At 35.2% G+C, this 14,047-nt stretch overlaps 1 protein-coding gene across 1 annotated transcript in view; it reads right to left on the minus strand.

The window, feature by feature from the left end:
- Window positions 1-3,320: 3,320 nt before the first annotated feature.
- LOC150108038 (PR domain zinc finger protein 12-like) overlaps window positions 3,321-14,047 on the minus strand; it is a 37,220-nt gene continuing 26,493 nt past the window's right edge. The window contains exons 4-6 of the mRNA XM_090415847.1: window positions 10,419-10,574; window positions 7,615-7,726; window positions 3,321-3,568 (exon numbers count right to left, since the gene is read on the minus strand). Of these exons, the coding sequence (XP_090271973.1) occupies window positions 3,321-3,568; window positions 7,615-7,726; window positions 10,419-10,574 (516 nt within the window). The remainder of the gene's footprint in view (window positions 3,569-7,614; window positions 7,727-10,418; window positions 10,575-14,047) is intronic.

Genomic DNA, 14,047 nt, shown 5'->3' on the forward strand with positions numbered 1-14,047 from the left:
CATTTCGCTGATATCAGCAGGGCGTAAGATTATCTTGGATCATTTTCTATTTTACGTTTTGCCAAGTTCATTTCATGCCGGAAAAACGGGTCTGCGAAAGGATGTGTCGGATGTCACAGAAAAGAAAAAAAAAAAAAGAAAATAAAAATAAGAAAAATATTTGTTGTGTGTCCTGATGAAATCCTCTCATTTTTGTCTTTAGCAGATTACGATGCAAAACACGGAGCCAGAACAAACCCACGACCAAAAAAGATCAGATTAGGTTCCATCGGGGCACAATTACGGAATGCAAACAGCTCGAAGCTAATTTAAAATCGAATATGAAAGGTTCAGATTTGATATTTGATGTATTCTGTACTGCTGTGTTTCTTTTAGCTGATAGTACAAAAATAAATATGGCAATAAAAAAAAATAAATATGGCAATAAAAAATTTGTTTATCGGAAAAAATTTTTTTTCCCGATAAACAAAGACCTTCTTGCGAACTGGAGCAAAAAAAGCTAACCGATGCAGTGAGATTACAGAGCTTTTTTTATATTTTTCTTATTGATAACATGGACAAAATTATTATTACTTTATTAATACTGTTGATACACAGTCAAAACAAAATATCTTTTAAACAACAATTTGACTGGTGATACAGAGCAATTCAGATTCTGCCCAAGAATCCAAGAATAGTCTGTCAAGTAGCGTAATAAACTGTGGACTGTTCAAAGTAATTCTGTTTTTTGTAGATCATATGTGGCCACTTCGTTGATGTTTAATTGCTGTAAATAGTTGGATAGCTTCTTTGAAGTTGCACCGATAACTGTGGGATGACATTGCTGTGCTTAAGCCACAGTCGGCCAACTTCGATTGCCAGATCTCGATATTTAGTAATTTTTTTTTCAGTTCTTTGTTGTTAATGTTGTTATCACTGAGTATACTGCGATATCAATAATCCAAACCTGTCAAAGTTCGGTAATTGTGATGTCAGGTCTATTGTGTTCGAAATGCCGATCCGTTTGTATTCTCAAGTCCCAGAGAATTTTTGCTATTTCGTTTTCCAGTACTGTCTCTATTTTATGCTGCCACCAGTTATAAGAAGTAGGAAAACCATATTTTTTGCATACATGCCAATGAACTATTTTGGTCACTTGATCATGGCGGTATTTATAGTCAGTTTGAGCTATCTTGCTGCAGGCACTGATTAGATGTTCTACAGTCTCATCATTCAGATCGCATAATCTGCATTTGCTGTTATTATTGATGTTCAAAATTTTTGCTTTCATTGGATTAGTTTGTAATGCCTGTTCGTGAGCTTCTAGAATAAATTCTTCTGTTTCTTTTTTAATATATCCATATTGTAGCTATTGCCATCTTGTTCACGTCAATTTTTTCCTCAGTATCGCGAAGAAATTGGCCATGCAAGGGTTTATTTTTCCAGTGTACATATTGGTTATTTTGTAATCGGATTTGTTACTGTTGCTTTTAGAAGGCCCTCTTGTGTAACTGATTGAAGCATTGGCTCAGAGCTATTGTCGATGTAACTTTTAAAAATAATTTCTTCTCCTTTCATAGTCTGTCTCACTTGTAGAAGACCCCGTCCACCTATTCTTCTTGGTAAGTACAGCCAGTGAACATCACTTCGTGAATGTAATGCATGATGCATAATTATCAATTTTCTAGTTTCGAGATCCAATTCTTCCAGATCTTCTTTTGTCCAATCTATTATGCCAGCCGTATATCGGATCACTGATATGGCCCAAGAGTTCATCGCTTTAATTGTGTTTAATCTTAAGTTTTAGAATTTTAACCAGGTAAATTATGTAAATAGATTATGCTATCTCTTAATCCATTTATCATCAAGGGTTGTTTAGGCCGATAAATTTGAAAATGTTCATTCCACTCAAATTCCTGACTGAATGTTTGCTATCCTAAAAACCCACTGACCACCTTGTTCAATTATCAACATCGTGACATTTACGGAGTAGAATGGAATGGCCACGCATGCGTAGAAAACATTTACTGAACAAGTGAATTCGCTTAGGTTAACTCTCAAACTGTCGGTTTGAAAATTATGTGCATTTAAAATACCGACAATTCTTTTGTAAATACAGCATATACTGTATAGTAAGGAATGCTATTAGAATTTGAAAGGAAAGCGATTTCATGTTGATATATGTAGTGCCAGTGTTGCATTTAAATTGAACATATTTGTTAAATTACTCGTCCCGCTTTATCACAATAACTTTTATGGGGAAAATTGCTTCCATAGTGGTCGATATACCATCCTCTGTCAGTGCCAATTCATCCATGTCGGCAAGACATTTCTGCATTTAAATTTCATTATTAAATCAACAAAATATTTTATCATACGTATGGTAACAATGTTCCTTATTAGTTGCCATGGCAAGAAAGCTTAAATCTGCATTTGCCATAGTAGGATTTCGTATAAATATAGCATACAATTTTCTAGTATTTTGTATAATTTAAGTGTTCATAGTTGTCCAATTTAAAGAGAAAATGAAACATTTGAAGAATTATAGGTAAGTCCATAGAGGTAATTCGACCAATAGATAATAATAAAAGACTAGGATGCAAACTCACATCACGTGATGCTTAAAGAATAAAAGACATTACGCATGCTCACCTCAAAAAACAATAGGGAGACAATAGTGTTGTTTTGAACAAGGATTCAAATATTGTCTATGAACTTTTTGATAGGATATCAGATATTAATGAAATTACCGAGTGGTTCTCTTCCTTGTAAGCCATAATAATGGTCTTCTGAGGAAGCAATCCATTTTTTTTTCTACCATTTAATGGAAACATGAAAGAAGATATCGATTTCCAGTGTTCAATACAGCTGTTTCAAACATTTTTTTTTTTATTGAACAGTAGTAGCAGGATAAGAAACGTCTACTGTAATTAATATTTTCGTGAGTGTGTGTGGCATTAAAATTAAAGCTTTCTTTTGCATGTTTCGTTTGAATAATGAAGATCTTTTTATTTCAAAATAATTTTTATTTTCGCAGTCTTCATCACTTACGTCCCGATAACAAAATATACAGAAAAAAAAAAAAATTTTTTTTTACTTTCAAAGCATTTTACTTATAAAAATATAAGATCGTTGTCAGGGCTAAATTGACCCCCTTTAAGGAATAAAAAGCATTGGACTATTTATTTATTTAGTTATTTTATAATCAATATAAATCTATGCACGGACAGTGTCAGATCTTCTTTCAATAAATGGCACTAGGGGTCGCTCGGTTCTTCTATTTCAACCACTCTCCCACATATTCCAACTTTCACAGTTTCTGTTTATTACCGATAGAGGTATCATCGAGTATGTTTCGGGTGTGATACACATTTTATGTTTTTATCATTGTCCACATCCTGTCTTTGTCGGAGAGAAGAAGAAGAAGAAGAATTTAATAGTACTTTATCACCAGATTTTAATTTCTGATCGATGCAGTTTCCCGATTCTGCCATCAGGGGGCGGTGTCTGGCACTCTTCTGATGAGCTCGCAAGCCGGCAAGTTGAGAATAGGAACTTTGACAGACGTGGCATTTATACGGTCGTTCTCCTGCAAAATAAAGGAGTAATTAATAAAACTGAATATCTTGATTATTGTAAGAAAGTGGACAAGTAAATAGAACTTTTTGTGAAAAATTTTTCGGGAAAAAATTTCCTATTTCATACTATCATATTCATCACCTGCCTGTATTGCTCTCGTAATGCCACTAAACCATTCAGAACTTTTTTTATTTCCTTTGTTTAAAATATTACTTTTCTCCACTCAAATATCGTAGAAATTTTGAAGAGTTAATGTTCAAGGCTTCAGCTCCTCAGCTTCCTTTTCCAACTTCACTGATCCAATAGGATGTGATGCTAAGTCAATTACTATCATCAACAATCTAATACAAATTATTCACAGTGCCTACCAGAAGACCTTAATTAGCCTCCTCCTCACCAGTGATCCTTCTATGTATACTACAAATGTATTTTCCGTCTAAACGATTCAGACGAGCATCTAGTGTTGGTGCAGTCCCTCCCCCCCCATGGATCAACACTCACGGCCACTCTCACCCTTACGCTGCGTGTGACATTATAACACAAAGACATGCTTTTTCTGATTTCAGTTTCTTATTCTGCTTTAGATTATCTCCAGTTTCTACTCAAAATTTTGCACAACGCATCATAGAAATATTTTTTGAAGATATCTTGTCCAAATACCGAAGGGAGCTCCATGTTATAGCATTACTCCAAGGTGGATTATACTGAAAGGACACACCATTGCTCCAATGTTGACTAAAGTTTCATATCTCGTTTTCATTCCTATAAACATATAACGTAAATTTTACGGCAGTTAACAAGCCGATTAAAAGTAAAACCAGATTGCATATGCGCTACCAAGCCAATAACATGACAACTGACATTAATGTCTTTAGGGGTGAAGCGAAAAGCTTTTTATTCCCCGCTATCTGTTACGGCTACAGTGAGGATAGAATTTTATGAACAGTTTGCTCGCCCTGAATGGGCATGGAGATTATGCATCGCTACAGGAGGTTAAAATAGCTTTTGGTCTTCTATGTTTGAATATATACGTTGCATCGTACGCTACAGCTTGCTGAACTGAAAGGATTACAGTTTTGGAAGGATTGTGATTGTCTGGAAGTGTTATTTTAAATCGTAATATGTTCTGAAGATCTTGCCATTTTATATGAGTGCTCTTCCTCAAAAGATTCCAAGTTTTGCAAAAAGTGTCATCCAGGCTACAACTGCTTCTTCTAAAGAAAAGGTGCCTCCGATCATCCTAAGAGAAAAAGCACAGATGGGCAGCTCTAAGATCTACAATGTCCAATCTGCACATTGGCTTTATAAAGGCCAAAAACATGGATGAAGGCATAAAGATACAACCAACAACAGTGACAGACTATAGAAGGTTGTCTAAAGAACTGGACGACAGAGGCATCCAGTATCATACCTTCTTGCTCAGCTCCGAAAAAATTTAAAAGTAGTCCTCCATGGCGTCAGTAAAGACATTGACACAGCAGAAATAGCTGCTGATCTTAATTTACAGGATCTGCCACCAGTCAAGGTCAGCAGAATGTATAGATCCGACAAGACTCCCATGCCGTTGGTCCTGGTAGAGATTCATAACATGTACAAAAATATCTACAACTTAAAAACAGTCTGGGCTCATCGTCACACCAGAACCACTCCGGAAAAGGGCATCTTCTGGGCAGTGCCACAGATGACAAAAGTTTGGCCATGCCCAGAAACTGCGTAGAGCTGAATTTAAATGTCAAAAATGTGGGGATAGCCACCCAACCAACATCTGCACAAAACCAAAAACCATCTTGGCCATATGTGCCAACTGCGGTGGCCCTCATCCCGTGAACTACAAAGGATGCATTCAGCACCCAAAGAATAGACGGATGGAGACAGATGAACAGCCTATAGTACAAGAACGCCAGAGGGCAGTGCACCACAACCGGAGACCTTCGAAGATAAAGGGAGGCAAAGGCAAACAAGGAGTTATGCCGATGCGGCCCGTTCAAATAAATCAATACCAGAACAGAATCAGCCAATAGCACCTACAAACCTGACAGCTGTTATTACAGCCTCTCTAGCGAATATGCTACAAGATTTCAAACCCTTCAGCAACCTCCGTTAAAAGATTTCTACGTGAAACTCAGGTCATACTCACAGCACTCATAAATGAATAGAAACAAATTTATTCCAGCCTCTCTTCAGATCGTTGCATGGAATGCAAATTGCCTCAAACACAAAATTCTGGACCTCCAAGATTTCGCATACAGGTATCAACCAGATGTTATATTAATTAGTGAATCACACCTAAGACCTTTCGATAATCCTAAAATAAGAGGTTATCGCCTATACAGAAACGACAGATGGGTCTACAGAGGGGGGGGGTGGCACCGCCATCTTCATTAAAAATTACATCAAGCACAATTCTGTGAACAACCCTCCAACCACTAATCTTGAGATCACAGGCGTAGAAGTATTCACCAGCTCGGTTGGCAGACTGAAAATCTACTCTGCTTACAACCCACCCCTAAAAACTCTACTACACTCTGACCTAAATGCCATCTTATGCGTCAGATACAAGATGTACCACCATTATAGCGAGATCTGAACTCCAAGCACCCTGCTTGGAATTGCAGATCCACCAACAAGAACGGTTGCATCGTTTCCAACTACATAGGATCAAACAATGCTGTTGTGGCAGGCCCCACTGAACCAACTCATCTTAGTACGTTTGGCACTGCGGACATCCTGGATATAGCTATCCTGCGGGATATTAATCTTCAATACAGCCTAAAATCAATAAATGAGTTGTCATCTGATCACAACCCAATTCTACTACAGCTGGGAAAACAAGAATACCTGTCTCCTCCCTCTCACTCATGTATATCGTGGGAAAGATTGTCAAAAGTACTCAGGGAATACATTGGACCTGTTCCTCACATATATACAAAAGAAGATGTAGAATCTGCAGTTACAAGCCTCACCCAACAAATTAACTCAGTTATAACGGTAGCCACCTCCTACAAATCTGTCCCAAAGCCTGGTCGTTTGCCCGAAGACATTATGAACTTGATCAGAGAAAAAAACAGAGTCTTATTTAAAGGTAAAGGCGTCTCAAAAAATTCGGACGATCCCTAGGACACCCAATCGTGAGCGAGAGACCGTCCATCTCATCTCAGCGGTGGCTCCACTCAGTGATGGTCTTCCACCTACCTCCGCCACCACCGAGCAGAACCGCTCAAATTCCGAAGAAAAGCATTCACCGACAAATCTCCTCACCGGAGAACACTTTCCCTGGAGACTCAAATTGCTCCCTTAAGGCAAACACCTTAGGAAAGCGTACTCATATTATTATTATTATTAGCAATTGCCGAGCCTGAGTTAGAACTTCTGTGGCTGCAGCAATGCCATCAAAAAAACAGCTAGGAAAAGATTTCGTAACACTCGTGCACCACAAGCTGATAACATAATAAGTTGTCATTCAATTGTAATATTATGATATTAATATTTTAGAAGTTTTAATTTATTATACAAAGTTTAGACATTTTTTTAAAAGAAATTTTAAATTATTTATCATTTTTTAAGTACAATATAAGATGCATTATTATTGCTAAAAAATAAAATAAATTACCCTAATAATTAATTGTATAAAAGTTTTAAAAGTGGTATTCATGGCATTGCTTTCTTCTCAAACTATAATGTTTATATACCAAAACTAAAAAAAAAAAAAAAAAAAAAAAATTAAGTGAAATACTATTACCAGTGTGTAATCTGAGGTGGTTTCTTAGTGTGGATGATTGACTGAATCCTCTACTACAGAATTTGCACACGAAAGGTCTCTCCATGGTATGAATCCTCATGTGAGATCTCAGGTTACTACGAGAATTAAAACCTCTTCGGCACACAACACACTTCATCCTACCGTTCGAAGACGGTGCATTATCTCTTAGAGAGCCATCTGGTGCATAAAAAAGAAACAAATGCGTGAAAGGATTTAAAATTCCACATTCGTTGGCTTAAATATGAATCAACGTAAACTATGTGCATTTTAGATGTTGTGTTTTCCGAGCTACTCACCGGCGCAAACAGCTTCCTTCCCTTGATCATGCTGCCTAATCTCCGGGATCCCCATAAATTGGGGAACATCAGATCCATACCATACCAGCAGTTCGACTCCTGGTTGAATTGGCTTGAAAAAAAAAAAAAAAAAAAAGAAAGAAAAATAAATGATAAATGAGATGACAAAATTGGAACACTTACATATAAATTATTTAGGATATTAAAACACCTAACACGTATTACTTCAAGATAAATTATAGATTTGAAAAAAAAAAAAAAAAACGTGTATGAACAGAGTGATTTCTGAAGTAACGACTGTCATCCATAAACTGAATTTAAGCTGGATGGTGAACAAGACATTGAGATGAGCCCCGAGTGATATCGCGCTTCTCTGCCGGGATGGTGGTGTGACGTAGCATGGAAAAATACTTGCAAGCTGAGATTGGGACTGCTCTGCATGCCATCCCAATCAACTAACATGGCAAGCGGATTTCTCTTGCCATGCCAGAAATCAACTAACTCCGTGATTGGTCGAAAAAAAAAAGGTTAAGAAAAAGTTCCTGTAACCGGCGAGTAGAATTGAACTTAAGCCGCCATACTTCTGGCAACCCAGCGCCATGGATGCATACGCTACTTCCATTGAGTTACACAGGCTGACGATTCACGCGATTGGTGTTGATATTTTATCAGAAGAAAATCAAATTATTTGGCTGACTTCGTGTATGTGTGGGACCCGATTTTTAGATTTTAAAATTTTGCTGAATGCTTGATAAAAGCATTCATATATATGTTACCGCTAAAGTGCGGAAATCAGTTATTCTTCAGATTATCTAGGTATTGTACGGTGATCCGTTAATGTGCGGAAAATTGTTTCATTTCTCAAATTACCTAGGTAATCTGCAAATTACCTACTAGGCACTCGTTAAAGTGAAAATAAGATCTTTGCTGGAACAACAGCAACGTTTCTGTATGTTTAAATTAACATAATGTTATTTATTTATTTTTCGATATCTACAGAATCAAGTTAATACAATCAACAAATTAGTTGATAGAATCAATCATCAATCAATTAATATAATACAAGGAATCAAACGGTTTAAAATATTATTACAATTAAGAAAAAAAACATATGATAAAATTATGTTTACTTATTAAAAAACCAAACTAAAAGTGGAGGAAGAGGGGGGAAGGAGTAGGGAAAGGAAATGAGAGAAACAAACTTTTGAACTTTAACGATACGGAAGCCGTTAATGTGCACATTACCTAGGTAAAATGCGGAAAACTCTTGATTCCTCACGTTAACGGAGCAAATCAGTTAATCTGCAGATTAGCTAGGTAATGTGCACATTAACGTTTTTCGCACTTTAGCGGTAACATATATAATATTCATAAATCGAATTTCGCCTTAATGTGATTTTAAATAAGCACTGATTTAAACAAACCACATCTCCACCCTCTTTTGTTATTTTTTAAAGCCTAATTTTTTATGTTCCTCCCACCAATGAAAGGTTTTTGTAAACATGCGAGTACAATTAAACTCGTATAATACATTCGCACCGTGGGTAAACTAATTTTTTCTAATTTATCCATTTTTATATGGTTAACAGGAACTTTTCAAACCACTGCAGGCTTCCAGTAAGCGAAGAGATGATCTCACCACCGGGCGATGACATTCATCTCCCACCTAAAGACGATCACACCTTCATTCCCACGGCGCGATTCGAACCCACAACCTGTTGTGTGGAGAACGGGTATGCTCATCATTCAGCCAATCCAGGCGGACTGCATGAGCATATTTTAATTTAAATGTAAGGTAGTGAAACAAAAATCAAAATAAATGAAAATAAATAAGATTTCCTTTAAAAAATACTAATTAAATTTCTACGAAATGTTTCGCTCATTTTTCAAAATTCTAAAACTATTTCTCTTTTATTTTTTCGAATATAAGCTATAAACACACTCCTTTATGGTCTATTAATGGATCTCCTCTGTGTGTGTGTGTGTGTGTGTGTGTGTGTGTGTGTGTGTGTGTGTGTGTGTGTGTGTGTGTGTGTGTGTCTTTCTTTCCCTTAGGTCGGAATTCAATTTGTCTTGATAATCTTAAGATGATTATCAAGAATATGATTATTGAGAATCTTGTTATTGGTCATTCTTGGAGTCCATGGGATTCTTGATGGTCTCCTCCACGCCCATCATTGTGAATGAATCAATTCGTTTTCTGTCTTTCTTCACTGGAAATACCATTGCTTTGACAATTCTAACTTTCATGGCCTTACTCACACCTCTATCTTTCATAATTTTTTGTCAGATTTAACAACCCTTTTTTTTTTTTGTCTATGACTATCCTTCTTTTAATTTCATCTTCACATTGATCATCATTTCTGATGATCTGGTCTCCAATAAATCATTTCTGGATATTCAAGTGATGAAGGATTTAGTTATAATAATAAATTATCATAAATAACAAACATTAAAATATATAATGAAAAGTAGCATTTTAACGAGTATTTTATTCATAATTTTAGTGTTCAATTAAACATATTTAATATAAGTTTTTTTATTATAATTTTGGATATTACCAAAAAGATATAGTTTTTTTTTTTTTTAATATTTGTGAGAACTTACAAATACTTACAACAGGGGGCGGTGCTTGTTTATGTGATTTCTGAGCGATGTCTACAATTCAGGAAAACAGCATTACGTAATAATTTATTTTTTACAGCATGTTTGCAACTCCGGAAAAGAAGTTCGGTAAAATTATTCTACCTTTTATACTTGTATTTCTCGCTTTTTTTTTCTTTTTTTTTTTGAATAATACTTACTTTTGTCACTCGATAATAGATGGCGTCTCCAACTTGAAAAGTTTCTAAATTTTGCTCTTGCTCATGGCGCGCGCATTGAATATACGACATCCATGATAGCACGCTTTCTTTACCGCCATCCAACACGTGCTTCAGTTGTCCATTATTGTCGAATATCTAAAATAAAATAAACATAAATCAAATGTAATCCACATGGGAGTTCACAGACCTCTCATTCATTTTTTAAAAATATTAAAGTTGAGTGTATTTTATATAAAATATTTTGCTAAATGTGAAGGAAGCCAGTTTTTCCCCTTCTCTACGTTCTCGATTAGGAAGAAATGCACTTCGTTTTAGACAGCGCTCATATTTTAAGATATTCACAACAGGCATAAGTCTCTTTGTGAGTGCGATGACCTCATTTGGTTGTTCACACACACCTAATTTCACCAGATAGTATTTTTCACAATCACAAGTTTTTTTTCTTCTTTCTCTCCCCATAAAGTACGTGTAATATAAGTTATAAATTCCTGTATGCTCTGAGAAACTCCTAAAAGTTTTCACAGAACCGTAGGATTCCTAGGAACACGGAGATAGTTATTGAACTGCTTAATTAATTTGTCGTAGATTCCTATTGCTGTTAGCATTCTAATTAAAATAATTAATTTACTGTATCAAAAGCCTTAGTTAAGTTCATAAGGATAGACTGATAAACATAAAAACAGACCACATATTAATTGAAAATAAAGAGATAGCGGGTAATGCGAAAACTGGATTGATGTGTAATTTGGAAGAAGGGTTTGGTCTCATTTAAAATGGGAGGTGTGCACAATATATAACATTTTTTTTCTTTTAACAAAAGAAACATTCATTACGTGACCATCATTGCTTATCCGGTAAGCCACTAAATTTATTTATTTATTAATATACCAAGTATCTACCCCCTCCCCCCCCCAAAAAAAAACTATTGAAATACTTGAAATCTGCAGTAGCTTAACATTATTGGTTGGAAAGCCAATCTGAGCTTATCCTAAGCTTGTAAATAACACCACAGATTATTATTATTATTATTATTATTATTATTATTATAAAAGAAAAGTTATGGATTTAAGGATCGAGATCATGTTAGATCAAAAATAGTCATGTAAGATACAATAGAACAGGCGACACAGTTTATTTATTTAAGTTGTATAATTATATATCTAAAAGACAAAGATATAGATGAAAAAATAATAATAAAGTTAATTCAATCTGTTAATTAAAATGTACACTTTTTCGTGTAGCTATACCAAATGAGAAACTCGATTCATTAAGTAATGGCCACTCCCAATCTGTTATATGGTTTAGAAATATGGATTGTTAAAAGGAAAGATCAAAGTAAAATACAGCAGAAAATTAGATTTTTAAGAACAATTAAAGGATGCACAAAATTAAACCCATATAAGAAATGAAGACATCAGAAAAGAGCTAGTGTTTACAACATAAATGAAAAGATCAAGGAATAGAGAGAGAAATGGAAAAAGCATTTATATAGGATGAAGAGAGAGAGAGAGAGAGGAAGACTAGCTGAAAGAGGGAAAGACCAGCGAAGATTGAATCCCTGATATGCATGCATGCATGTAGGTATGTATTATTATTGAAATATTTCAGCATATATACACGATATGGAAATATAGAATACAGTGTTGCTGCAGAAAGAATGCAAAAAAAAAAAAAAAGAAAGTAGTATACATTTTGAAACATAGTGTGTACGGACAGTTAATCAAGGGATTTTAAATACTTTTTTTTAACTCAGGGACACAAACCCTCCATGTGCAATATCGTAACGTGTGCCTGTACTCATGACTGAATTCTAGTGACAGTCGCAATTTGCAAACAACGAAGGCTGCCCTCTGTTTCGAGAACATTGCGAGTTCATAGTTGGATAGACATAACTAGGAAAATCACGAATTTTATGAGGTGTATGCTGTCTTGTAGATTCACTGCAACACTGACATATCTCGCCTGAAATGTATAATTTGGGTGCTAAATGTTTTGTCTGACTTAAAACTAAACCGAGACACTGCAATGTGAATCGAAACGAAGTTATATAAAGAGATTGCGTTAGTTAAGTAAACATTATTCAAGAAGAAGAATGTCTTCTTTGTAAGGTTTCAGTAATTATAATCAAATTTTTGACAGGGGAATCACTCGGTTTAATACTAATTGGGTTATGCTACTCGTGCAGCTAAACGAAGCCTTTCATTAGACTCGTTATATTTTTATCTAGTTGTGAGTGAAAATAAATTGTACAGAGTACGTATTTTTGTTTCAGTAGGAAATATATACGTTTATAGTTTAAAAACGTGGTCTGGATTTAAAAGCTGGTCTTTAATCTAATTCAAATACCACTTCATTTTGTTTCACTTTTTTTTTTAAATCGTACGCTTATGTAGGATTCAGGGTTAAATGATTTGGGAACCCAGAGAACAGGAAGAAGGAAGTGTTTTCAGATCTTCATTCCATCATGATTCAAAACCACAGCGTATGATGTCGGTTGTAGTGGATACGCTATCCACGCGGAAAACCAAGCCGGTTTCACACATCCATACACAGAGGTAAAAATAAATAAATCATAAAATAATAATAATAATCTCCACCAAGATAATAACAGCAACAATAAGGAAAATTATTCAGAACCTACGCGAAACATGCAAAATACAACAAAATATTCAAAAATTTTCAACATTGAAAATCACATGTTTGCAAAATTACTTAGGAATGTATTCTACTATTAAAGTATGTTTAAATGCAGGAATACCTCTCCAAAAACTCTGCGTGATCTATAAGAATAAGCTTCTTCTCTCTTCCCTCATATATGTGGATGATGATGAGGCCGAATGGACTCTTTCCACTTCTGTCTGTCCCGGGAGAGTGCGAACAATTTTGTCCAGTTTGGTGTCGCTGTTGTGATTTTTATTTTATTTTGTCTATCCATCTAATTCTTGGCTGTCTTTTGGATCTTTTACCTTCCATTGTTGTATTCAGGGCTTTAGATGGTAGTCTTTCTGTTCCCATTTTGGTCACATGGCCAAACCATCGCAGTCTTCTTTCTTGGATTTTGTCTATTATTGTTATTTCTTGTTTTAGTCGTTTCCTTATGTCTCCGTTTCTTAGTCGATCCAGCAGAGATACTCCAAGTAATCTTCTTAGCCAACCCATTTCAGTAACTAATAATTTTTTCTCTTCAGCCTTTTTGAGATTCCAGCATTCACTTCCATAGAGAAGTATTGGGAGGACCATTGTTTCATAGATTCTTACTTTTGTTACTTGTTTGGTGTCTCTTGACTTCTATATGGAAGTCAAGAAAGTAATAAAGACTTTTTCAATTGCTCCATTGTAAATACGACCAAACGTTTGAACCTCCTATGTTACAGCTGCTTCTTTTGACTTACGCATTCTGAGCATGCGTAGGATTTGTTGTCGAGTTCTATGGTGCGATGCTTGGGTCGACCATCTATTTACCATCTACCAACTTTACCAACAATACAACTTTGTATGAAAAGTTATGCAAGAACTTTCGCTATAATGACATAAATATCATTTAAAATTATTTTAAAAAATAAAAGGTGTTAGAAAAAATTTATTTTAATTAATATAATAAATAATAT

This window comes from Typopeltis vanoorti, chromosome 3, assembly GCF_054136105.1.
Source record: "Typopeltis vanoorti isolate ZY-2024b chromosome 3, IOZ_Tvanoo_1.0, whole genome shotgun sequence".
NCBI lineage: Eukaryota > Metazoa > Arthropoda > Arachnida > Uropygi > Thelyphonidae > Typopeltis > Typopeltis vanoorti.